Genomic DNA, 25,121 nt, shown 5'->3' with positions numbered 1-25,121 from the left:
TGCCAAACTGACAACTGGAATGGCCACACCTCAGGATTTGTATTTCTTTCCCCACCTTCTCCAAAGGCATATGTTAAAGAAACTTTTCATGCTACAGTTGATTTTGTTTGGAATGGGATTTATACAGAAGTTCTCTAGCAGCTTCATATATTTTTATAAATTCCATTTCTCTCAAATACAGGGTAGCTTGTAAAGGTGCAGTTGGTAAAAGAATTAAAATCTCAGTTACTGTTGCCTGGGAAAATGGTGACTATAATATCCCTTTGCCCATCAATAGGTTGTTCTGTTCTCAAAAACCATTCGTCGCTGGGGTTTCTGAAGCCAGGGCTAATCCATCAGCCACAGAGCGGAGCTGATTAAAAATTGTCTTCACACAAGCCAGTGGAATGCACAATGATGTAACTGTGGAGGAGTTGGCAATTCCTACAGTAGCGTGACTTCCTTCCCCAATCCCAACCCAAACATAGGTTCTGATGTTTGCCCAAATATGAACAACATATGTCTCCTCTTGAGACACTTTGGTTTTCAGCACTTCCTAAAACTGCAAGTTACAAACATGAAATGGCAGAATTAATTTCTTAAGCAGTTTTCTTAGAGATAGTAGACAAAATGATGGATGATAGAGGATCAGATTCATGCTGAAGCCTGAAATTTTGTCTCTGTAGCTACTTTGCTCTTGAACACTTGAGCTTTTGGGACTAGGAAGCCACTAGGATAACTCCTGTAGTGAAGAATGAATGTTCATCTTTGTTTGAAACCTGACTCCACATTTAGATGTTCAGTTCCTTTCCAGGCATGGAATTTCTTCCAGTTCAGGGAAACCTGTTATCCTTAGCATCTCGGCTCTTGGGAATAATATTGGATGATTCTGCTGATTACATTTGTTGCACATGGCAACATCTGGATGTGGGATGGGCTCTTCTGAATGCAGAAGGGCAGTAACAAAATAGCAGCTCAAACATACAGAGTTTTGGATGATGCATCAGAAGGAGACAGTGTTTCACCTTTTGGTTTTTCTTAATCTCACTGCCAGTAGCTATAAAATAAAAATACTGTACCCAGGATCAAGTTTAACTTCTGTTTGTTTCATTGCCACTGGAGCGGACTCATAAGAACTAGAGAAGATACTGTGGAGCTTGAGGGAGTGATCTTTCTCATCTGCTTGTTTTGCTGTACAATAGAGTTAACGAGGCCTAAGAAATCAGTGGCTTAGTGATGATAGGCTGTATATTTGTAGTGGAAAATGTTGACTTCCTTCGGAATATGGATTAACAGTTTTCAAAACTTTCTGAAATGTTTGGACTCAAAAGTTTGCTGAGAATATAATGTGATGCCGTGCAAGCTACTAAGCTGATGTGGTATTTGATGTCTTTTTCCAAAAAATGCTATTTAATATTACTTATTCTTCCATGGTGCTCCTATTGCTTTTCCAAAAGGTTATTACAGTCACAGTAATGTCCTTGATGTATGCATCTGTTTTTGCTTAAAAAGGCGAACTTGTACAATTAACTAACTCCCAAACTGGTTTTCATATTCAAGAGCTGATGGCACCAGTCAACTTCTGAGTGTTCAGATTTTGTGAGCTGGGCTCTAGAGATCAAAGGGTGATGGAGGTGAATTACTTGATACATCTGTGTCAGCAAAGCCTGACCATTTATGTAAGTACAAGTGTCACCCAAAGAAAACATTGAATTTTATGGATATTTTAGAGAGAGATTTTGTGTATGTTTTCCTAAGGGAGTTCTCCAGGGTGTGTATCCAGTATCTCCAGAGTGTGTGTGTACATTTTGTGCTTGAGGTAGACTTAATTCTTTAGCATATGGTAGCAATATTAATTTGTGTTTTGTAATGTGGCCATTGGTAAACAATCTTTCTCATCTGCTGTGGTTTCCGTAACTGAGAAGGAAGTAAAGTGCTGTTGATTTTTCTGGTTTGATTTTAAATTAGTATGGTCTGTCTGAAATTGGAATTAATTGTGCTATTAATTTGGGGAAAATAAGCCCCTTAAAGCACTCCAGGAACTTTTCTGTCCATCTAGTTACATAAGTCTGTTTATAATTATTCCAAATAACTTCGAGTGGCAGTGAGACAGAATGATTTTAATTTGTATTTCTACATTTTTTTTCTTTGAAGAAACATGTCTTCTAATATCTTATTAAAAAGTATCATATTTCTTGGTCAGGGAAGGTAAAAGGTAATAAAAAATTACAAACATAGCCTATAAAATTAGAAAGTAAAGACATAGCGTTGCTGATTTTTATAAATGATAGCCTGACAAAATGGAAGAGAGGAAGTTATTTTAAATGGAGGTTGTCAGAAATGTTTTTAACATGCTCTTTTTGCTAAGTAATTCTAATTCTATCATTCATGCTAACACTCTCTGAGCACTCACTGAGGAGGTCTTATCTTCAGAAACCCAGCTGCTCTTCCAGCTCATAACCTAACAGTTTATGTCTTAGTAGCTGCTTTTTGCTTTATTCCTTCACTCAGTCCTGGGCCTTGAAGAAGCCAGTTTAAAGAATGGAGCCTAATTATTCTCCACTAAATGGAAATGCCTCCTGTAGGCTTAAATCTGGTCTTGTTCTCTTTTTCCACTGTAGCAGTAATGGTGAAGGCTCTTTATTTGCTACCCAAATATTTTTCCTTCATCTGTTGCATTCTTTCAGGGTTCTTTTTTTTTTTTTTTAACCTCCCTAGCATCCAGTGTGTTTTTAGCATTCTTTTCTGAGAAATCTTTTGAAGAAAATATGGTTCCAATAATATTAATGCATCCTCAGTGCTTATGAACAAGACTAGATGCAACTTTCCGAAGTTGTACATATGTACAAAGACCACTGGCTCTTACTGAATTTGGTTTTCTTTTACTCTGTTCTTTGATTTCTGTAGCATAACTGCCTGCTCTGTTCTTAAGGCATTGTTTTTTTTTATGAGGATTGTCAGTGTTCACTTCAAACACATATTTTTCTGTCATATTTTTCTCTTTTTTGACTTTGACTCATTCAGAGAAAAGCAGTTAGACTTTATCTGTGTTAGTGAACACATAAATAAACACAATTTTCTGTGGTCACAGACATTGTAGTATAGTGAGATTTTGGCACAGATTGATTTAAATCACTAAGTAGCAGAATGTGTTTTAAAGAATAAATTTACTCATTGTGCCATATTTGTATTTCTTTTCCAATAGAATAGCCAATTCATGTTGTTTTGCAAACAATATCTCAATTATCCTCTAAATAAAACCTGTATATAAATTTTCGTATTATTTTTTGCTAGTAAAGTGAATAGACTGTATAAGTTATTAAGCAATTGTATAAATTAATGTAATGTATTTAGATTTTTATTTTTATCTTCTACTTTTGGAAAACAGGCAATGCTGTCTCTTATTTACTAGATGGTTAGGTTTATTATTATGATTTGTGTCAAGATGGTTTGAAATGGAAGTGGAAATGTAATTAAAACATGGAAAACAATATTTAAAGTAGCTTCTTACTATTTTAAGCTACTAGATATATGCAGGAAAATCTTTGTAATTACAAAGTGTTTTTGAAAGGACATATTAATAGTTGTTAATAAACAAAGTTGACTTTCACTACTCGTCATGTTATTTTAAATTTTTAAGCAGTGGATTTCAGCCTTACATACCTGTTTCTTTAATCTCGTAGACGACAGGAAAAAGTTTGGTTTTCAGAACCCTGAAAGAACTCGTTTGGGGTTGCACTAAACTGAATCGGCCTGGAGTGAAGTATATCTTCTATGTCTGCAGAAAAGATTACAGCGATGGAAAGCTATTTATTGTCTCAGTGGGTTTCAGCTCCACTCACTCAGTAGAACGATCCCTTTTCCTTGTTTTAACTTTGTTGTTAAAACTTTAAAGAATCAGAAGCAAAAGAAACCAATACATTAATATTATTTTAATGTAAAATCAAAGTAACAATAGAAATAAGAAAAATGGCATCTAACAGATCCTGTCACAATTTCAGGGCTTATTGTTAGAAGAAAAATCAATGAAAGCGCAAAATTAATATAGAGCTTTGCTTATTTTTATTCCTGTGCTGTATCATGACTTTGACAATAACAGTTGTATTGTTGAGCATCAGCAGTTAGTGTTGCCAAACCTCTCCAGGATGAACTTTATCACCAAAATAAATAGGGAAGACTCCGGGATAATTTCCTAGAACAGAGTCATAAAAATCAGAATTTCCCATTTGAACAAGAAGGTAATAGGAGTTGCAGTCATTCCAGAGAACAGGAATAGATTTTTCAAGACAGGTCATGTTGTATCCTCTCTTAGGAGGGATATTTAAGTACATAAGAGTTTCCATTCATTAGGCATTTCTAAGTCTGCTCTGTTCTCTTTCTAGCTCTGGGGTTTGTGCGCTCACACTTTTTCTGTTTTTTTTTTCTTCAGTTCTTTGACTCTCAGACTTTGCTAGAAAACGGTAAAAAGATTATATTTGAAAGAAAAGACAAAAGCTGGGTAATTCAAAGTGTCAGGTTTTTATTTTGGTGTACATGTTTTTTCTCTCAGGAGCTTGGCTATTGCAGTGATTTAGATTATATAAACCAGCTATTGTTTGTTTTCTGCTGACACTTTGCTGCTGCTTTAAGTTGTCTTTTTTGATAGTAAGCTTTGCTCATCATGTGGAAAAGATTGATCCAAGCCAAGAGATGGTCTAAACTCAGAACCTGTTTTGTGTTGCAACTTTGTGTATTTTGACAAATCCTTCAATTATAAGGCAAAAATGTGACAAATATCAATTATAAATCTTGCGACAAAATAAGATTTGTCTTATCTGCTAATGAAAATTTTTAATCTAATTAATATGAAAATTATCCTGACATAGTGGCAATGCCATAAAACAGAGTGCAAAATCTTGTTTGTGAGGTATTAATTATTTTTTCTTTCAGTGTGAAAACAAATGCTTAATGTCACGTGTTTTATGGTTGCCATTAAATCTTCATAGCTAAATTGTCTCTATCTTTTTTCTTAATAACACAAAGAAAAAATAATTACAATATCTCTTCTACGAAACATTGCTAAAGGCGAGGGAGTTAGAATGCTATTTCAGATGTCTGCTCATCCCACTGAAGGATGGGAGGAGAAAACCATAGACAAACAGAAATATTGGTCTAAAATTGTTTCTGGCACGTGTCTGAAGCTGCTTTGACTGTCTTCAAACTGTTCTGGTAGGTATGGGAAGTATGGCAAACCTTGGAAAACCATATACAGCTGCAGAACACTATAGAGAAGATGTGGCAACACGCAAACTGACTAGAATTGAGTCAACAGAGGAGAACTGAAAAAAACTGCTTAATTTCTGGATCCATGCTAATGCTGTTTTACCTGGGCTGTCTTACAACACTAGTGAAAGTAATAGTAGTGCATGACATCAAGAGTGGAAAGTTTTTTACAGCCCCTTTAGTCAAGCTATTTTTACAGCTTTCTTTTCTGTTTAATAAAACTGTTAAAAAAAAAAAATCATATTTCCTTTTCTTTTTAACCAGGGGACTTTCTCTGTGTCTCACACAACATCTGTTCAAGAGGCTGTTTAATGCAAGTACTGTTGTATTTGTTCATTAAAACATGTATTATTTAGAATGACAAGCAACAGTGCATAGCACCTGAGAGAACAGCACTCCTCTTTGCAGGATATTCCAGTCTACCTGTTAAACAGGAAAGTGGGCGCTTTGCTTTACCAAGAAGTACTTATAAAATAGAAGAGTCTGGCTCCTAAGAAGCCTTTACAATCTGGCATGAAGTTACACATTTATAAATATTTCTGGGACACAGGGTCATCACTGCCTTTCGTATAAATACACATTTAGCCACATAATAATCCATTAGAAATGTCTTGGTGAGGAAGATAATTTTTGTCTAGCTTCTCTGTGAAAACCATAGTTAAACTATTTCAGTTACCTTTCAGGACCTGGAAGGCAAAATATACAAGGCCTCCAAAACTGCATAGAAAGGGTACGATGAGGTACAAATATTTTTGAAGCAATGCATTTATTTAGAATATGGGCAGATTTTCAGGACATCTGGACCTCAAGATTAGTTGAACTTTCTTTTTTTTTCCAGGCACCTGCTTTTTTTTCCTTTTTTTTTTTTTTTCTTTTTCCAAGATACAGGGAAGATAATCCCCATAATGGTATTCTGATATTTATTTTTTTTCTCCCTTTAGAAGTTTGCCCAAAACAGACATCTGAAGAAATGTCTTCCAATCGTGATTCAAGCCTTACTAATGCACCGGTGCAAAGCAAGCTAGTATCTTCCTTCCAGCAGCACACAAAGAAAGCACTTAAGCAGGTAAGGTCATATTGACTGATAATCAGTTGGCTTTCCTTTAGCATGTCTGTCTTATACAAATAAGATCTCAGCAGAATTTCAAGGCACTTCTAGAGGATTTTTAGTGCTTTGTTTAGTAGTATCTGATGGTTTCTTAAGTGCTTTTCAAGTAAGCAGAATTGTTTATATTATCACATCCCTGCTTTTCCTGTGCAAGCATTTGTGTTGGGAAATTTCTGTGAGGCTTAAAATTAAAAAAAGGTTTTGAAAGAAGTTCTACAGATAGGTAAGAATCTGGGTATACTTGCTGTTCATATTTTATTTGTAGTTTGTTAAGTGATTTTCTTTTATACTGTATTTGACAGCACAGTGTATAAAAGTAGAGTAGTTTTTGGTTTTTGAATAACTTTGGATGATTAAGGTTGCATGATAAGTATTAAAGCTTAGCAACAGTAACTGAGTATGGAAAGTCAGGTATTAACAGAAAGCATAACATTGTGAAAATTATTTTTCAACAGTGCCAAATTAGTTCAGCTTACAGACGGGCAATTGAAAAAGAAAAACTAAAAAATCATAATTCCAAAAGAACTGTTACTATCTCCTCTCAATTTTGAGGATGTAAGAAGTGTTTTAGTCTTGTGAAGACTATAAAAATGAAATACAACTTTTTTAAAGTGTTAGCATAATGAGATGATGTTGTTGGTTTGGTTTTTTATTGTTACTGCTCTCTTAGTTACAGTTAACAGGGGTCTAGTATTTCATGGAGTAGTTTATTGCAGCGTTGTTGATTTAGGCTTAAGTTAAGCAAAGCCTGTTCACATCTCCTTCTCAAACACTTAAGTATTTGTTCTTAGTTTTTCATGCAGTTTAAATCCACTAAAATTAATAGGATTATCATTCACATAAGGGTATCTTGTTCTTGCAGGCTTTGAGGACTGGAAAGGATTGTTAGATTGGGGTCTCATATCTGTTCGGTCAGGAAACTTGAGCAGTGGGCACAAAGCAGCTCACTAACTGTGTGGATAGTTGGGAAAAAGACGCTTTTTGTAAACTCTTCTTTTGCAATATGTGAACTTTCTTAGGGGTGGGGGGAGTGGGCAAAGGGAAAGGAATGGAAAAAGAGGGCAAAGCCACAAATATTAGGACTTGTATTTTAAACAATAAACAATTTTAAACTCTACCATTTGTCACTTAGCAGGTGTATAGCATTGAGAGTAATTTTTAAAAGGGCAAAGTAATCAGAATAGCTTAATTAATATAAAAAGTCATAACATTGATGGGAATCTTTGAAAACATTCCCTAAGGCAATAGGATTAGAAGAACATCAGAAAATTAAGTAATCAATAAAAAGAAATCAGTTTTAATTAAGTTGATGGTAATTAGATCCTGAACTTCTGACTATGAGAGTATTATTACAGCTATCAGTAAAATGTTTTCTCTGTGTACAGTATGAGAGAAATGGACATTTTTATTGTGGAATAGTAGAGGATTTTTGCTTTCTTTGAAGTTTCAGGTGTTGGCTACTGTCATATGCACTTTGCAGTTGTGATTTAATTTGATATTGTAGCAGAGGTGAATAAACTTTAACAGTGATTTTATTTATAAAATCGCTGTTGGAAATTTATTCTTTCACTTTCCAAACTTTCTGTTGTTTTTATGGATACATAATACCTAAAATTTGTACGAAGAAGAACCTGTGTTACCTTTGAATACACAACGAACTTTAGACAGTTGTGTGCAACGCTCCTCTAGCTGATACTAGCTTACTAGTTCCATGCTGAAGTAACAGAAGATGAGTCATCATCATGCTCTCAGCAAGTGCTTATACTGTATAAACATATATATATACTGTATATGTGTTGTAATGGCGTCTTCCCTAGCTGTTGCTTTTTTTCTATTACTAAACATTCTTCAGAGAATGAAAACCTACAAGATAGTCTTTCAAACAGTTTCCTACTCAACTTATTTAAAAATAGTGGACTCTTCACATTAACTTGATCCTGTGTGTGTTTGTTTCGTAATCCATTAAAATTAAAGTAAGAGGCAAGTTGATCATGTGCAGTACTGCTTGATGATCTGAGCTAGAATGAGATTTTCCCCACTGTTTATCTACTTATTAACTACTCAGTCCTATGTAATTATCTTTAAAGTGTTATATGCTGAATTTACATATGATTTTATTTTTAATGAAATCTAGAGGTTTATTCCTGCAAATAGCAATCTCCCATTTCCTTGTAACAGCCTGCATTTTAGGATGTTCTCAGGAATCAAATTAGTCACAACACTGCATTTCTAGAGCTATGCTTGGAGCTTGGAGAAAAGGGCATTATCTGAGTCCTGGCTCTTGGTCTTGACTTCCCTCAGGCAGCAGTAGATCTAGGGTACTTTACAGGGGCTAGGGAGGTCTGAAGTTGTCAATGGACTCTCACAAGGTCTGTGTCACAGTTCAGACCTTATCTACTCACCTTTCAAAGGGCGGGCTGCCATTTCGTTCTGGAGACTTTCCAGCTTCACCACCTTCCATAGCGTGTTGGGAGAAAGGTTTTTGAGTGTTTTACATTTGGGTGTGTTTCAATGCTTCTTTTTTGGTTTTGAGAGAGTTTCGGTTTTGCTCTTGTATCGTATCTAAATGTAATACCCAACAAAAGAGTTCCCATTCATGAGGGTTTAGACAAAAGAGTCTGTGGTGTAGGTCTGCCTTTTACACTTGGCTTTCTGATGGCAGATTTTACAGATTTCTGTTTTGCCGTTGGAAGTGCTTGGGTATGTGTGCCCAGCTGTTCCTGATCCAGTACCTTTGAAAAGCAGGTTTATGGCATGCTGTCACATGCTGGTTTCCTATCAGTACTGATCAGTTCCATACTGATTTACCTCATTTTCGCACTCGAGAGTTTTGGCATGCAGACCTATGTAAGGACCTCTTCCGGGGAAAGTACTGAACTACATCTGCATCTGCTAGCAGTGGTACATGGTCACACTACTGTGTGAATTATTCGTGCTCTGGACAAGGCTAACGCAAGTACGGACATCAAGTCATGGCATAGTATCTACCATGCTCCTCTGTGGTCCAGTTTCTGTTCCATTGACTTGAGGTGATACTTTTTTTGGAAGTCTTCGCTATGTACACATTTGTTTGTATCTATCAAGATGTTCTTGGAACATTTCCAGAAGAAACAATCATACCTGCAAACTGGCCTCATGTAGGTAACACTGAGCATGTGGGAATGCCCAGGACATTGAGGTGGTGTTAGTGTCTGTTGGACTCTGATAGCCAAGTATAAGAGCACCTTGTCCATCAGTGTACCAGTTGTTTCCTGGGGCAGTACCAAGAGAGGATAAAGAACTTGAAGATGCGCTGTTAAGATGTCTGGGATGATAGTAGACCTCCCAGACATGGAAGAAAATCCTGCCTCACTTTTGGCACTTTGGAATCAGCACCAAGAAGGGTACCCATAAATTTTCTGTTGGGAGAAGAGAAGGATACTCCATTCAGACTCAGGATCTGAATACAGACCAGGACATGTCTGAGACTGTGCTGGGCATCCAGTTCTCTTTGTAGAGACAGAAACTCCAGAGACAGCAGCCAAGTGGGTTTGGGAGGAGAGAAGCTCAGGAAATAAGGGAATCTACACAAGGTATGTTACTGCCTCTGGTTTGTTTTGTTTTTCTTAACTTGGGGCTTTGTCTGCATGCGTGGTGGCTGGGATCATAGTTGTGCCACTATTTTATACATAAAGTGGGTAGATGCAGTTTTTTACAGAGAAGGAAGGCACCCATCCATACGACTTCTTCTTATAGTAGAAGTGGCAACTCCACACCCTTTTTTTTCCAGTGGATGCTGTTAGGCCCCAAGCAGTAAGAGCTATGGGGAAGTTACAGTTTGGCTCATGTGTTGCTTCAAGTAACATTTAAGGCTGACTTTTCTAGCACAACTGTAATTATTATTAGAAATCAACCTATAACCTGAAGCAACAAGAGACTAAATTTCAGAGCAGAATGGTGTACGGAGTAATTTAGCCCTTATTTACCTAAATTCACATGATTAGTTTATAAAGATTTCTTTGTTTGTTAAGGACACAGGTGTCCAGGTGTCTGAATCCTGATCTCCCTTGATGCTGGTGTGGATTTGCTTTCCTGTCTTCAGCTCAGGCACACTGCTTACCTTGTTTGAGAGAAGAACAAGAGCAAACTCACCAGTCTTGCTCCCTCCACACTCCTTCTGTTAGGACTTCTTTCATTGACTACAGCCAGATGCAGGTTATCTTGAAGCATTTTGCTGTCTGTAGAAAGTATTCCATTATGAGTCGGTCTGTGATGTTTATCCTTTGACTCATGTGAGCATCTACTCACTCACACGTTCTGATAAAAGCCTGATGTATTTGCCTGCCCTCCTTTCCCTTCCTAGCCCCCAAAGAAACAAACGTGACATAGGAGATCATTATGATTATGTCCTTAGCACTTAGAAATTGAGCACAGGGTGTCTTCCTGAAAGGCTCTGAAAATCCAGTGTGAACTGAGAGGTATTTTTTGTAATTAATTCCTCGCTATAGAGAGTTTGCTGCAATTTCTCAGTGTCTCCGTTAACCATTTTCCTATGTTTCATTTCAGATGCTACAAATTTACCAAGGCCACAGTTGGAGAATTCTGGCTCCATAGCCGAAGCATTTGATCAGATGTCTGGCAACATAAGTGATGATTCTTGACAAATTTTCCTGTCAACAAATGGAAAACAAGGAAAACATGTTGCTTTTTGACTTCTAGAGAGACATGGGAAGGGACAATGGAATTTACAAAATGCATTCAGGAAAATGGAAGTTTGAAGATGATAAACTAAACTGATTTTCTGATTGCCAAGACAAGTCTAGGGAAGAGGACAGAGAAACTATGGCAGGGAGACTGCATAATGGGGAAAAGAAGCTGGAAGAGCAAGAGTTCCAGCAGGAGCTCTTCAGGGAGTACATGCATTGCCCGAAGGCAGGCTGCACGGTATGTCCCTCTAAAGGTCCCTATGCATGGGCAGCATGTACCAGCTGCTCAACACAGTGCTTGGGTAAGACACAAGACAATGTTTGTGAGACTTCTTCTGGGTCATCCCCATGGGCCTCAGCCTTTACCTGTAATGGAAAGAAAGGGACAGGAATCCACACAATCCCTGTATTCTTTTTGTACTGCTTTTTAATAACTAGCTTCCAGTTCCTGGAACATTCTGCTTGTTTGTTTTTCATCTGGGGTTGTTTGCATAGCATGCTTTTTTGCATCTCTCCTGCATGTTTTTTGTTTTAATAAATGTGTTTTCCAGAATTTCTTGCTCTGAGAAATAACTAAGAAGAATTTTAAAGCAACTTTAGAACAGTACGGTGTTGAAGTATATTGCCCCTCTGCCTCACCCTGGGACAGGTTCCCTCACGTAAAATATGTCCTAGCATGAACAGTACCTTGGGTCATATCTACCACTGCTGTGTAGTGAAATCTCCTCCCCAAATAGAGATTGAAAGTGCTCTCTTTGTTCTGTTCTGTAGATGCAGTTGCTTGTCCCAAGTCTCAGACTTGCTGATGATAGTGGCCTAGTTCTAAGCATTGCACTTATCTGACAATGTTTTTCTTTAAGAAACCTGGGGAACTATTTAAGATGGGTTCGTCATTACTACTGTATTAATGACAAATATCATCACGGGAGATGAGAGTCCCATTTCTTTTGGCCTGTGCATAGCAGTCAAGCTTTTCCCATGATGTTATGTGATTTTTCCATAAAGTGACAATGGGTGTCTTAAGTTAATACCTTCTTCTGGGCCGTATGAAAGGAACAGGTTTTGATTTGAATAGTTTATAACATGAAATTATACCCAGGTGAGAATACACCATGCCTTGATTTTGAAATGCATCATAGAATTGGTTGGCCTTTTCAGGGAAAGACAGGAATTGGAACAGCTCACAACTCTTCAGAGCTCTAAGAAGCCTCCTACAAAATGCTGACAAGCAGTTACCTACAAAAATATTGTTCTAGGAGCTGTTGGGTCTCCAGCTGGTAGGTCCCCAGAAGGCTGTGTGCTCGTGGTCCATGTGTGTGGGCATGTGGCAGAAATGGCTGAAACAGGATGTCTGGCAGAAAGGCACTGCACTGTCACTGCTTACATCGGTGCAATGTAAATTGGTGCACCTGTTTCTCTGAGAGGTAATATGACAAGATTTTTTATCTGGAGAGTGATAATCTTGTCCTGAAGCCCCCACCGTATGCTTTGGACCCTTTGCAGAGTGTACTTGCAGTTTTGACCTAATGGGAAACATTGATTACTGTTTTAAGATTTTGTATTGAGATTGCTGTCTTTCTTTCAGTTTGTTTTTAAACTGCTTTCTACAAATTGTTTTCTTACCTATATGTGTTTTGTTGTGCCAAGAAACGGATTTAAAGCACAGTTCAGCTGATAGATATTACTAGTTTAATACCACACAAACAATTTAAAGCAAAACAAAACAAAAAACCAACAACAGTCTTTGGAAAAAGTGTCACTTTGGAAAAAGTGTCATTGACTCAATGCATGTGCCGTCATCATCCCATTCACGTGCAAGTAAGAACAGACATTGAACACATCACACTTTTTTTGTCCTTTTGTTTCTGTGGTTGTGAAAGCAACAAAAATGTTTACTTTGCAGTTTGTAATGATCTGCAGGAACTGTAGCTGTGAATGTGTTATTGTAATCCCAGAGAAGATCGTGCTGGCTTGCAGGTGTACAGAGAGGCACATAAATACACACATTCTCTCTGTCTCTGTATCATGAGCGTCTGAACACTGTGGTTCAATGTTGGTTAATATACAGATAAATGTTCAGTTGTTAATATACTGTAGTTGTACAAAAAGACCCTGACTACTACTGGGACCTAAAGAATTAATATGCAGCAAGAAGTTATTTTTGTTCCAAATACAGATATAAGTGTCACACGGTAGAAGGATGGCATGGGACATGAATAGGTGCTTATTCCAGACGATATTAGCAGAGTTTGAAAAGAAACTCTTCAAGTCTTCAATCTTCCAGCCTGGTGTTCTACCGCTGCTTTTCATCTCCAAATGATCGGTTGCATATGCTTGGCACCAATACTGTTATGTTTGGTGTACAAGTCTGGCTGGAAGTACATTTATTTGGTCTATGCTTTGGAAATGGCACTTTGTTCTTTGTAGCTGTTTCCATAAGACATTTTTATTATTGTTTTAATCTTATATTTGTATGCTTATAACTGAGTACTTTTAATGTATGTTTGATATAAGAACTAGTGGCATCCTAAAAATAATAATGTGCTTTTTCTTTATGATTCGTAGTGCCTACTGTTTTATTTAAACTGCTTTGTGTATCCATGAGACAGGTTGCCACGGAGAAATTCTAATTTAATAGAGACATGGGAATTAAAGACTGTCTTAATTTTACTAACAAAATGAGGGCAAAAGAGAGGACAAAGACTGAATTTTATGATGGTGTTAAGTGAATCAGTGATAAACTATAAATCTGTTTCATCTTTACTGATTTGGGATCCATGACCATGATGTAGAGTTGTTATTTATTTTGTGCAATAGACTTTTCTCAGTGTATCATGGCTTCTGTTTTTCACATGGCAGAATGGAAGGATTCCGTAGCTTTACATCTCTGATCCATAATGGGTGAAACTTCAAAGGTTGTTTCATGATACAAGTTTCAGAATGTAGACTTGACATTTATGGAACAAATAGAAATCTGGGACAATATTGCTTAATGAAACCAAGTGTTATGTGCCTTTGTTGTTAATAACTTAATTTTTAACATTCTCAGCATGCCATGCATTTAAGTGGTTTTCTACATAAATGGTTTATCCGTATGCTGCATTTTTTCATTTTGAGTTGAAAAGATGTGAGAAAGAAAAACAATAAATATCTCAAGCAGGAGTAAAATTGGAGCATAGAGCTTGACATTTTGCTTCTGGTGATCTTTTGGGGATGTATTTTTCTCCTCTCTCCAGTTTCATTTATATTGTTGCCTTTCATTTCTACTTCAAAGATGACTTTATTAGTTTTTACTGGAAAAGTCAACCATTTTCTCACATGGGTGAAGAAGTCTTTTGTGTGTTAGGGTTGACTTATACGTGAAATTATTATTCTTAAGAACAGGTAATGGCATTCATGCAACCTCCAGCACACTGCTATACTCCAGCAGGGGCATAAACTCCCCCAAAAAGAGGAGACTTGTGACTTGCTCTTGTCACCTCTTTATGAAAATCTACTTGGAATTAGAAGATCACTGTTAACTGCATGATGTTTTTCTTTTGCCATCTATCTTCAGAGTTTGTATTTTCTTAGCACTCATCTTTTTATATTATTTTGAGTTCTTTGGATAAAAATTGATTGATAGGTTACTTAAAAATTTTGGCAATAAAAATAATTTCATCAAACAAATTCATTATGCCAAGCCCTGTATTATGACCGTGGCAGTGTTATTCAACAGATGGTCACAGGTTCATTTTTATGAATGGGAATATTGGGAATTCTCCGTACCTTATTTACCTCATTATGTGTAAGAGATTCACAGATGTCTTTTGCAAATCTATTTATGAAAGGCTGGATGTAAGTACTATATTTTGGTGATGATTTTAAGAGGGCCTTTAATGTTTAATTTGTAGACCACATGAACTTTCATTTTCTTTCTCTTTTATTTATGTGTTGTACAGATAGGATGGTAGTAATGTTTTACAGAATACTTCAACAGTGATCAGTTCTAGGAATATGCAACTTGCAGCTTTTTTAACCCAAGCATTTAGCACAAAGTGATTGAATACATTTGAAATGTAAACATAGAGTCTTGTTAAAGGAAAATATACTTTATGTAAGCTATCATATGTTCTATATGTGTTTCTCTCTTACTTGCCATAGTAAAAATGACACCTTATCATTTGGTAGAATCATCAGCTCTTTCTTACAGATCTGTAGGAAGCGCAGCTAGGCTATATATCTCTAAATATGGATGAGATGCAAAAAGCTGTGTCGGTAAAGGATGCCAATGTAGTTTGTGTTAGTTACTGTTTCTGTATCTGCAGTGAGATCTGGAACCATTTTTCTTTGGAATAAGTTATAAAAATTCTCATTTTCTTCAGTGCTAGTTACAAATTTGACTCATCTACTTTGTGTCTTTTCCCTTCACCAGAAGAGCCAAAACTAGAGATTTATTTGATTGTGGTGATGAGGAAAGCACTAAATTGGCTTGGTGCACTGAAAGCTCAATATAGGAAAGCATTTGGTGCATGTTTCACTTTGAGTAATCCCATTGACTTCCCAACTAAGTGGAATTAATCTTGGGATACAAGATTCTTGTCTTACCCTACAGTAGTCTTGTATCCTAAAATTAATATCCCTCAGGTTAAGAGTAGAAAAGTTATGTATTAGTCCCCAGCAGAGACTGCACAGACTGTCCTTGGTTTATACTTAACTCCTTCTGGTGTTTGGCTTTGCTGGTAACGAAGCGACAATCAGCAATTTCTCCCTTTGCTGGGTTGCTTCTAGTGTTGTCTTGCAAAGACCTGTCTATCCAAAATTTCACACCCTGCAGCTTTAAATTCAAAGGAGAATTTAACACAGAGTTGTTGTGATTCATTGTTATGAATAATATGTCCCACTAAACAGGATGACTGTGTGGTGATCGGTTCCTTGTGTGGTAAAACTGGAGGAGATGGGGGAGGGACTGGCAGTGAAACACTGAATGTTAGGGAGAAAGAGAAACCCTGAAAAGCAAATGAGTGTCAAAGGGATATGGTGTCTTTAAGGTTTTTGTTTGATCCTTCCACGTTGAGGTGCTCAGCCTGGAGCTCAGAAGTGGGCTACGCCACAGAGTAAGCAGCTGTGGTGGCAACGTTTGCCTGCTCCCAGCTGCATTCCCTGCTCCTGTGGCTCTGTGTGGCCAGGTGGTGCTGGGGTGAGCTGTGCTGTCTTGCGTTTGTGCTCTGTGAGCATGGGGTGGCCTGTGCTGCTTGGAAGTGCCAGGTCAGTTGCATAAATGTGTGCTTAAGACCCACATGTGGCCTTCCTGTAACATTAAAGAAGGTAAGTGGTGCGCCTGGCAAAAATTGGGTACCGCTGCCCTCGCTCCCAGCAGCGCGTGTGTACCAACACTACTGCCTGTCACTGATGGAGGATAGATACACTGCTGTTCACTTTCGTTCATGGTAGTTGAATCTAAAGCATTGAAAATCAACTGTGAGGCTTCACAATGAATCTACCTTTGTCACAGCGGCTCTATAAATCATTAAAATGGTATGTCCTTATGGATGCTGGCAACAAGGCTGTGGTCCCTGGTAGAGGTGGAAATTGTCTTGAAAGGTCAAGAGGAGGCTGGAGGAGAACATGGGGCATAGTGTGGGCTCTGACTCATTTGTCTAGGGAGGATGACTCTGAGGGTGCGTATTTCTTCTGTTTGCTCTTCATCAGGCGAATCAGGCTGTGGGGCACAACAATACCAATTTTGGGTTGTGGGTATATTGGTATGCTGTTAGCACAGAAGTTGGCTGTCTTTTCAATTAATTTTTAGTGGACTATTTCTTATTGTCTCAGTGGTATTACTATTAAATAAGGATCACCCGATGTGACACTTAGCTTGGCAAGACTGTGCACTTAGGGTAGTTTTTTCAAATTTTGGGGAATTCTTTTAGAAATGTTAACATTTTGGAATTTTCTGTCTACAAGTCTTGCTGTGGCTGCTCAATACGAGTATGAATTTTCTGTCTCAAAAATATCTGAAGTATAGGCTGTTCTTCATGGCTTTGTGCTTGCTTCTTTGGTTAGGTGCAGATCTGACCAGCTTCTTCTCTTTGTTTGATTTCAAGTGTTCTCATTTGCTTTTTATTGCACAGTGCTTCTGTGTCTTTTAAGAAGTGTACTATAAACGGGGTTAATCGATGAAATAGCTTTTGTGTGGCTTGGTGTATTTTATGTTGTGTAGTGTGTTATTTAGAGGAATAGAGTGAAATTGATTTCTTTTTTTTTTAGAATGCTTTTTTTTAATTCAGCTATGTGAACATTTTGGAAAGATATTACAGACTAATTGAAGTTACAGGCTTAAACCTTACAAGGCATCAGTCGTTCATACTCATAAACCTACAGGGATAATTCATATCAAACACATTCCTTGTTCATATAGTATTACTTTGATAAATCTCCACCGAGATCATAACACAAATCACAGTTATAAAAAGGGAGTGCACAGTAAGATGGGAGAAAAATAGACAGGAGGATAGGAGAGATCTGTATTAAGCCCAGCCCATCTGATTAATTCCAGAATTTTAATGCTTGCAAATGTATTAATTGGCAAGTGTTCATATTTGTATGTTGTAAGATCTTTTGAATCAGATATCGTTTTCCATATAAAATAGTCTGGCAGGTATTTGCTATTTCTAATCTTTAAATATTTCATATTACATTATCAACCCTGTATTCGATCCATTTATGAAGCACAAAGCACTCTCATTTATAGAGATTTATTCTTGTATCAATTTTCCCCAGATTTGCTAGAACACCATTGTGTTCGTGTTCTGAAGGTTAATGCCCAAAGTCAAGCAGACAGAAGCCAAGTGCTGCAAGGTTTCTAAGATTAGGACTGATTCCCTTCACAAAAATAAATGATTCCTGCCATGTTCAGTGATTTTGTGCAGCACTACTCACGGCTCAGTGAGTGCATCAATACTGTAGTCCTTACATGCTGTACATACTGATGACACTCTGTGTTAACTTGATTGACTGAGCACTATACTGGAGAGGATGCACCTGCGAGAGATGTGCAGACATATATATTTTTATTCTGGTTTTGAAACATTTATTTTACATTTTTTTCACTTGGAAGTCTTACTTTCACGTTCCATGGGTTATCATGTTGTGCTGTTAAGGTAGAGCAAACAGTTATGTGCTTCTTTGTTGTCAAAACTGTATTGGAAAATGATCTGAAGTGCATCTTTCTCTTTCTAACCAAAAGCCTGATTTTATGTTTTAAAGGAAAATGACATAAAGGGGACAAGTGTGAAGTCTGGCAAGGCAGTAGCTATGTAAATGATGCTTATTTTAAGAGATTCAGTTTAATGGTAGAGAAATGTCTCATGTAATTCACTTATAAGCATTATTTTTTGTTACATTTTTATGTTTTGTTATCATTTTTGTAGGCTTTAAGACAACAGCAGAAAAGAAGAAATGGAGTCTCAATGATGGTAAACAAGACTGTTCCTCGTGTTGTTTTGACACCATTAAAGGTGTCTGATGAACAGTCGGATTCACCTTCAGGTAAATAGCTAAAGGACCGTTTGCAAGATCGGCTCTGGTCACAGAGCCTTCCTCTGAGTCAGCTGTGTAGCATACAGAATTTGGAACTGCTGAAATCATTATTTCCACTTGGTGGCTTTGTTTAACATTTTTATTTCCTTATCAAATCTGGTGTCTCAAGGATGTGGGTTTTTTTTTTAATAAAGAACTGAAGACACAGTAAAATGACAATCGGTAATAGCAGCAGCTTTAAAGCAATGCAAATTAACATTTTGTTTGGCTCTGGAACTCTAATGGAGGACCACATGCTGGTATTCAATGCCATAAGAAGGGGAGGTGGGGGGGAAATAAAGGCAAGCTTCTCTGTGAATGTAAATTTGTGTCTCAGTTCTGCGTTGCAATACTCAGATCCTTCTGTTAGCTTTTCTTCTGGTACCACACTTATCACTGCAGCATAACCTTGACCTTTAGTTCTGGTGGTTAAGTTGCTTCATTTTAACACATTTGTATGTCTGTGTTTAACACAAATTGACAATTGTATTTCCAGGCATATCTCTTCTATAAATGTTTCTTCACAAAGAAATGATCTTTCTTAGCCTTTAGATTGCTTTGCTGCCACATAACTTGAGGTGAAAAGATTTTTAAAGATGTCTCTTGGGCATTATAGGAAAACATTATTTTTATTAGATCAGTGACCGTTTTTATTGACTGTGGTGTTCGCTAAACTTTACTTTTCAGCACTTAATTGATTTATTGAGCTTTTACTTCCATTTCCTCTGATGATGAGGAATTGTATTGTGACCAGAAAGGTGTATTACCTTTGAGCAAGTAGATCTATGTCAAGTTTTTTTTAATTCTATTTTTGTTTTGTTTGCAGTGTAAGGGGTGCTGGGGGGGATTGTTGGTACGAGTGCATCAGTATCATGTTTGGGGATTTTTATTTTTTCCTAAGGATCTGAATCTAAAAATGGTGAAGCAGATGGTTCTGATAAAGAGATGAAACATGGGCAAAAGTCTCCAACTGGAAAACAAACAAACCAGCACTTAAAGAGGTTAAAAAAATCTGGTTTAGGTGAGTAAAATAACTACCTTACTTGTTATTGTAATACTGATATTTTTCTAAAATCTGTATTCTTTAAGAGTTTTATTTTTCTGGTGTATCTGTCTCTGTTTCAAAGCAGCTGACCCTTTCTCAAGAAGACATATTTCTTTCTGGCTTCCTGGAAAATCCATGGGCAATTTTTTCTCCCCAGAATGCTTTTCTGGAGCTGCTTTTTGAAGTTTGTCAGACCTAAGCAACTGCAGGCAGAGAGGTCATTTAGCAATTATCTTCTGATGGTTGCCTTATGATGTATGGGGGCAGGGTGTCCCAAAGATTCCTCTTGGTAAATTTACTTGAAATCTGATACACCTTTATTCCCAAATATAATAGCATATTTGCTTACTTACCTACCCTATTATAAGTTAACCCTCTGTTCTTCATTTGTATTATTCCATGTTATATAGAGATTTGGCATATGATATCTGGTTGATTCTCTTACTTTGGTTGATTTGTTTCTTCAGTTGGATCCTTAATTATTTTGAAGCTACATCTCTTGAGGTGATAGATGCGGTTTCTGGTTGTATTTTCTGTGTTTTTTAGCAAGATTCATGGATGATGATCTGTAATTAATGAAGAATTTTCTCTGAAGAGATGCTAAGAGTAAATTCTCAGTAGCTCAATGTGATAGGCAGATTTTCCTGCTCTGCATGAAATATAATTGGAAATGTTCCCTAAGGAGCAGAAAACGTAGTGTTCACTAAGACTCGTGTCTTGGCTAAAGTAAAGTAGAATAATTACATAACTGTTTATCTTTACAAAGGACTTCATGCATTCAGCAGACTGACGAATCTTTTAGAGAAGTATTTTGCAATGTGGCCATATTGGAAAAATCAGCAAACAAGCTTTTTGTAGTGGCTGGATCATCCTAAAAATTATTTCATGTCTGTCTTTGTGGCGATTCGATTGTTCTTCTTTACTGATGATCTAGCCTAGTCCTATTTTAATATATAATGATTCTGTAAAATAGCCTGAAGGTACTTTACTTCCTAAATATCACAGGTGAATTGTTAAACGTGCTATTGCCAGTTCCTGGTGAACTGTTTCCCGCCAACCTTATTGTATCACAGCCTCTCATGGAAGTGTACTTTGCTTTCATATATAATCTTTCTGCGGATTATTCATCAGTCTCAGATGAACAGCTAGTGCTCTATGCTGATCAAATGGTATTATTCAAAACTAAAAATACTCCTTTGGTAGAAAGATACATTCAATTTTCAATTATTTCCTGTAACTTTTCTCTACATTGAAGACCGAGATAAATAGTTTGGTGTATACATTCCTCCCCATTGCCAGATATTTCATCAGCTGTTGGCCAACAATACCAAATGTAGAGTGAATTCATTAGATTTTTTGTGGATTTCAGAAAAAGTCCTCTAGCCTTTTGGGACACTACACTTGGAAGGCAGAGAACTTTGTGTAAAGTTTAAGGGTTTCTATTCTTGTACCTGCTAAAATATTTTTCCTATGACATGTTTCTTGGGATACTAATGGAACAGTTGTTGAGTGTCTGTGAGAATAGGTCCAGTGTCCTATATAGTGCATGATCCAGTTCCAGAAATTGTTTGATTTTCTGAAACTTTGCTGATCTGCCCAACATTCACTGCGTGTTCTGTTTGGTAGACTGTCTGAGCTCCCATTAAATATTATTACTTTTTCCCCTTTTAGTTAACTGATCCTGTCAATTATGTGATTTCTGTCCTTTCCCTATTTTGATCTTTATACCTTGGTGTAGAACCACGGTGCTCCCATCCTTTTCATAGTAAGTTCTCTATGTTTGAGACTTACTCTCTTGCTTTTCAAGGGTTTAAACTTGAGTTTGTCTCTCATCCTCTAGATTTCTCTTTCTGATACTGGGCAGCAATTCTCCCCGAACTCTGGTAGCAGCTCTAAGGATTCAAAATGTCTTTCTCTGTGGAAAACAATATAAAAAATATTGGCATGTGCTTTGCCATAAAATCCCCTCAGAGTTATGATTAGCTATGCAGTAGTGGCATACCCTTGTTGTATTCATCAGAATTACTACTTGCCATGCTAGTCCCAGATACTTTGCTAAATCTGATACAAACTTGAGACCTGCAGTGAAGGTCCTAAATTAGCCATAGGAAGGGTGCAGGAGAGAGAATTTGTTGTTCTGAGCAGATTTTGTTTTTCTTAAGTATGGCTATACTGGGCATCTACAGTGAGCCACTGGCGTGTCATCATGGGAATAATATGCATATTTTTCCACAAGTTAATAAAACCTCCATAGTAGCCTGTAAGCGGTAGCACGTCAAATAAATCAGAAAATGTGTGACTCAGGCACACAGAATAAGGTTTGCCTTTCTGATACTGTCTTGGGTTTTTCACACTATTTAAACATCTGCCACTGAAATATATTACTGACTTTGCAGTCATATAACTTGATTTATTTTGTATCATCTCTATGTGGATGTCTTTCCATTGGATATGAAGCATTAGCTGGGAAAAATGTTACTCCAATTTGGAGTCACTTAGAAGATGAGAATATGTATTCTGTATTGATTAAAGAAAGGATTATACATACCGGCATTAAAATCAGATACATCATACTATCATACTACTTGTGTTACGCTTGGGGACTGTGTTCTTTTTGCATTTATATTTAGTGGGTGGAACAGATGGTGAGGACAGTTTATTGTGATGCATTCATGAGAATGAGCACTTCTTCTCTGTGATTGTCCTTTAAAACAGGGCATTCATTTGTTTTTACTGGAGTCTTTGCTATACTGAAATACAGTGTGTTGGAAAAGGTTATGTTGTGCTGAGTGCAAAGTAATCCCTGTCTCATTCAGTTAGTATTGTCTGCTGAAAAGTAAAAGGAAATTGCAAGGAATTTGTGGGAGCCTGCAGTTGAAGGGGAGCTTTTAGAATTTAAAAATCTACTGCATTTTCTTTCATTTGTACATTTTGTGGGTGATGTTATAACCTTTCAGGGGAGACCACAATAGACCTTCCAAGAAATCTAAAGCATAATGGCATGTAGGAAGTCAAGGAAGGGAACCAGGAGACCTGCTTGGTTAAACAGGGAACTGCTAGGTAAGCTCACATGGAAGAGGAGAGATTACAGATCATGGAAGGAGGGGCTGGCCACTTGGGAAGAATATAAGGCTGTGTCAGAGGGTGTAGGGAGGCAACTAGCAAAACTAAGGCCTCCTTAGAATTAAACCTTGCAAGAGGGGTCAAGGACAACAGAAAGAGCTTCTTCAAATACATGGCAGATAAAACTAACATGAGAGGCAATGTAGGCCCACTGATGAATGAAGTAGGTGCCCTGGTGACAGAAGATACAGAGAAAGCAGAGTTACTGAATGCCTTCTTTGTCTCTGTGTACTCTGCTGGAGGCTGTCCTGAGAAGCCCCGTACCCCTGAGGCCCCAGAGGATGTTAGGACAATGGAGGAGTCTGCCTTGGTTGATGAGGACTGGGTTAGGGAGCAATTAAGCAACCTGGATATCCACAAATCCATGGGTCCGGATGGGATGCACCTGTGGGTGCTGAGGGAGCTGGCTGAAGTCATTGCTAGACCACTCTCCATCATCTCTGCTGGGTCGTGGGAAACGGGAGAGGTGCTTGAGGACTGGAGGAAAGCAAATGTCACTCCAGTCTTCAAAAAGGGCAGGAAGGAGGACCCAGGTAACTATAGACTGGTCACCCGCACCTCCATCCCTGGAAAGGTGATGGAATAGCTTCTCTTTGGGCAGGGATAAATTTAATTAAAAATAACCAAGGGCAATAGTAGAGTCTGGCATGTGGGCAGAAACAACCCCAGGTTCCAGTATAAGTTGGAGAATGACCTGTTAGAGAGCAGTGTAGGGGAAATGGACCTGGGGTCCTGCCTGGTGGACAGCAGGATGACAATGAGCCAGCACTGTGCCTTTGTGGCCAGGAAGGCCAATGGCATCCTGGGGTGTATTAGAACAGTGGTGATTAGTAGGTCGAGAGAGGTTCTCCTTCCCCTCTACTCTGCCCTGATGACACCGCATCTAGAATATTGTGTCCAGTTCTGAGCCCTTCAGTTCAAGAAGGACAGGGAACTGCTGGAGAGAGTCCAGCACAGGGCAACAAAGATGATTAAGGGAGTGGAGCATCTCCCTTATGAGGAAAGGCTGAGGGAGCTGGGTCTTTGTAGCTTGGAGGAGTCTGAGGGGTGACCTCATTCATGTCTATAAATATGTAAAGCATGAGTGTCACAAGGATGGAGCCAGGCTCTTCTCAGTGACAACCAATGACAGGACAAGGGGCAGTGGGTGCAAACTGGAACACGGGAGGTTCCACTTAAATATGAGAAGAAACTTCTTCACAGTGAGGGTGACAGAACACTGGAACAGGCTGCCCAGGGAGGTTGTGGTGTCTCCTTCTCTGGAGACATTCAAAACCCGCCTGGCCACCTTCCTGTGTAACCTCATCTAGGTGTTCCTGCTCCCGCAGGGGGATTGGACTGGATGATCTTTTGAGGTCCCTTCCAATCCCTGACATTCTATGATTCTGTGAATCTGTGATTATTTTTATGAGTGTTACTGTTAAATAGTTTATAGCATTTGAGAAGTTCCTAATAATCAGTATGCTGAATTTCCCCCATTTGTAAAATATATTTATTCTTCTTAACGTGTCAGCTCTAATCATTGCTGAGAGGTCCTATGTGCATGCCAAGTGCCATCATTGCTCATAGCAGTGGAATATTCTTTTAATTTGTTTTGTTTTGTTTTAACATTGCAGGAGTTTGTTTATGATCAAGTTAAGACTCCTTTGATAGCATCTTTCAAATATTTAAAAGTACAGCAGACTAAAACCTGAAAGAGTGTCCTGGGGGGGGTTTAGAAGCTTTTGAGGTTTTCCAGACACTTGGACTCCTCACTTCTTCCATTTCTATATTGAGCATCATAAGATGTTAACACCAAGAGAAAAAAGATAGTAGAAGTATGTATGTACCCTGAAGCAGTTAGCACTAATTGCTCTTTAAGGATGTTTAAAATGTATCTTTTAAATGTTATCTGAGAAATGATAACAAAATGAGACCACATGGGACCTCCAGTGGTCATCTAATTTCTTCATCAGCCATAGGCCAAAATCTGTTACATATCTGTCATTCCTGACAGAAATTTGTCTATAATTTTCTTAAAGATTTCTATTATTTCCATGATGGACACTGTAATGCCTCCTTATGGATCTAATCCAATGTCTCCTTGTCCTTGGTGGTTGAAAGGTCTCTTTTACCAGTATCTCAACAGAAATATTTCTTACTGTGCAATAGTTTAAGCTTGTAACCTTTGCTATTGACTGTGGACAGTACAAAGACATTGTTCTGAACCCCTGTGCGTCAGCCATTTATGTCTTTCCCCTCCCCTCTGCTGAGTCTTTATCTTACTCATTCTGGCGCTTGTATTTTTCCTCACACACCCTTTTTTCAGACAGGTAGTTCCTGCTTCTGCCTTCTGTGTGTTGATGCTTTTAGATCATGA

The 25,121-nt window shown here is 37.8% G+C and overlaps 1 protein-coding gene across 2 annotated transcripts in view; it reads left to right on the top strand.

The window, feature by feature from the left end:
- ASXL3 (ASXL transcriptional regulator 3) overlaps positions 1-25,121 on the top strand; it is a 131,316-nt gene that overhangs the window by 60,777 nt on the left and 45,418 nt on the right. Inside the window, exons 2-5 of one of the 2 annotated variants that reach the window (XM_082046807.1) lie at positions 6,183-6,307; positions 10,895-11,272; positions 18,447-18,564; positions 19,496-19,615. In XM_082046807.1, coding sequence (XP_081902933.1) covers positions 11,171-11,272; positions 18,447-18,564; positions 19,496-19,615 — 340 coding nt within the window. In that variant the 5' untranslated portion in view covers positions 6,183-6,307; positions 10,895-11,170. The remainder of the gene's footprint in view (positions 1-6,182; positions 6,308-10,894; positions 11,273-18,446; positions 18,565-19,495; positions 19,616-25,121) is intronic. The other variant, XM_082046806.1, reaches the window with a different exon arrangement.

Source organism: Streptopelia decaocto (genome assembly GCF_964273445.1).
Source record: "Streptopelia decaocto genome assembly, chromosome: 2".
Classification (NCBI taxonomy): Eukaryota; Metazoa; Chordata; class Aves; order Columbiformes; family Columbidae; genus Streptopelia; species Streptopelia decaocto.
This window is presented reverse-complemented; position numbering and strand designations above follow the sequence as displayed.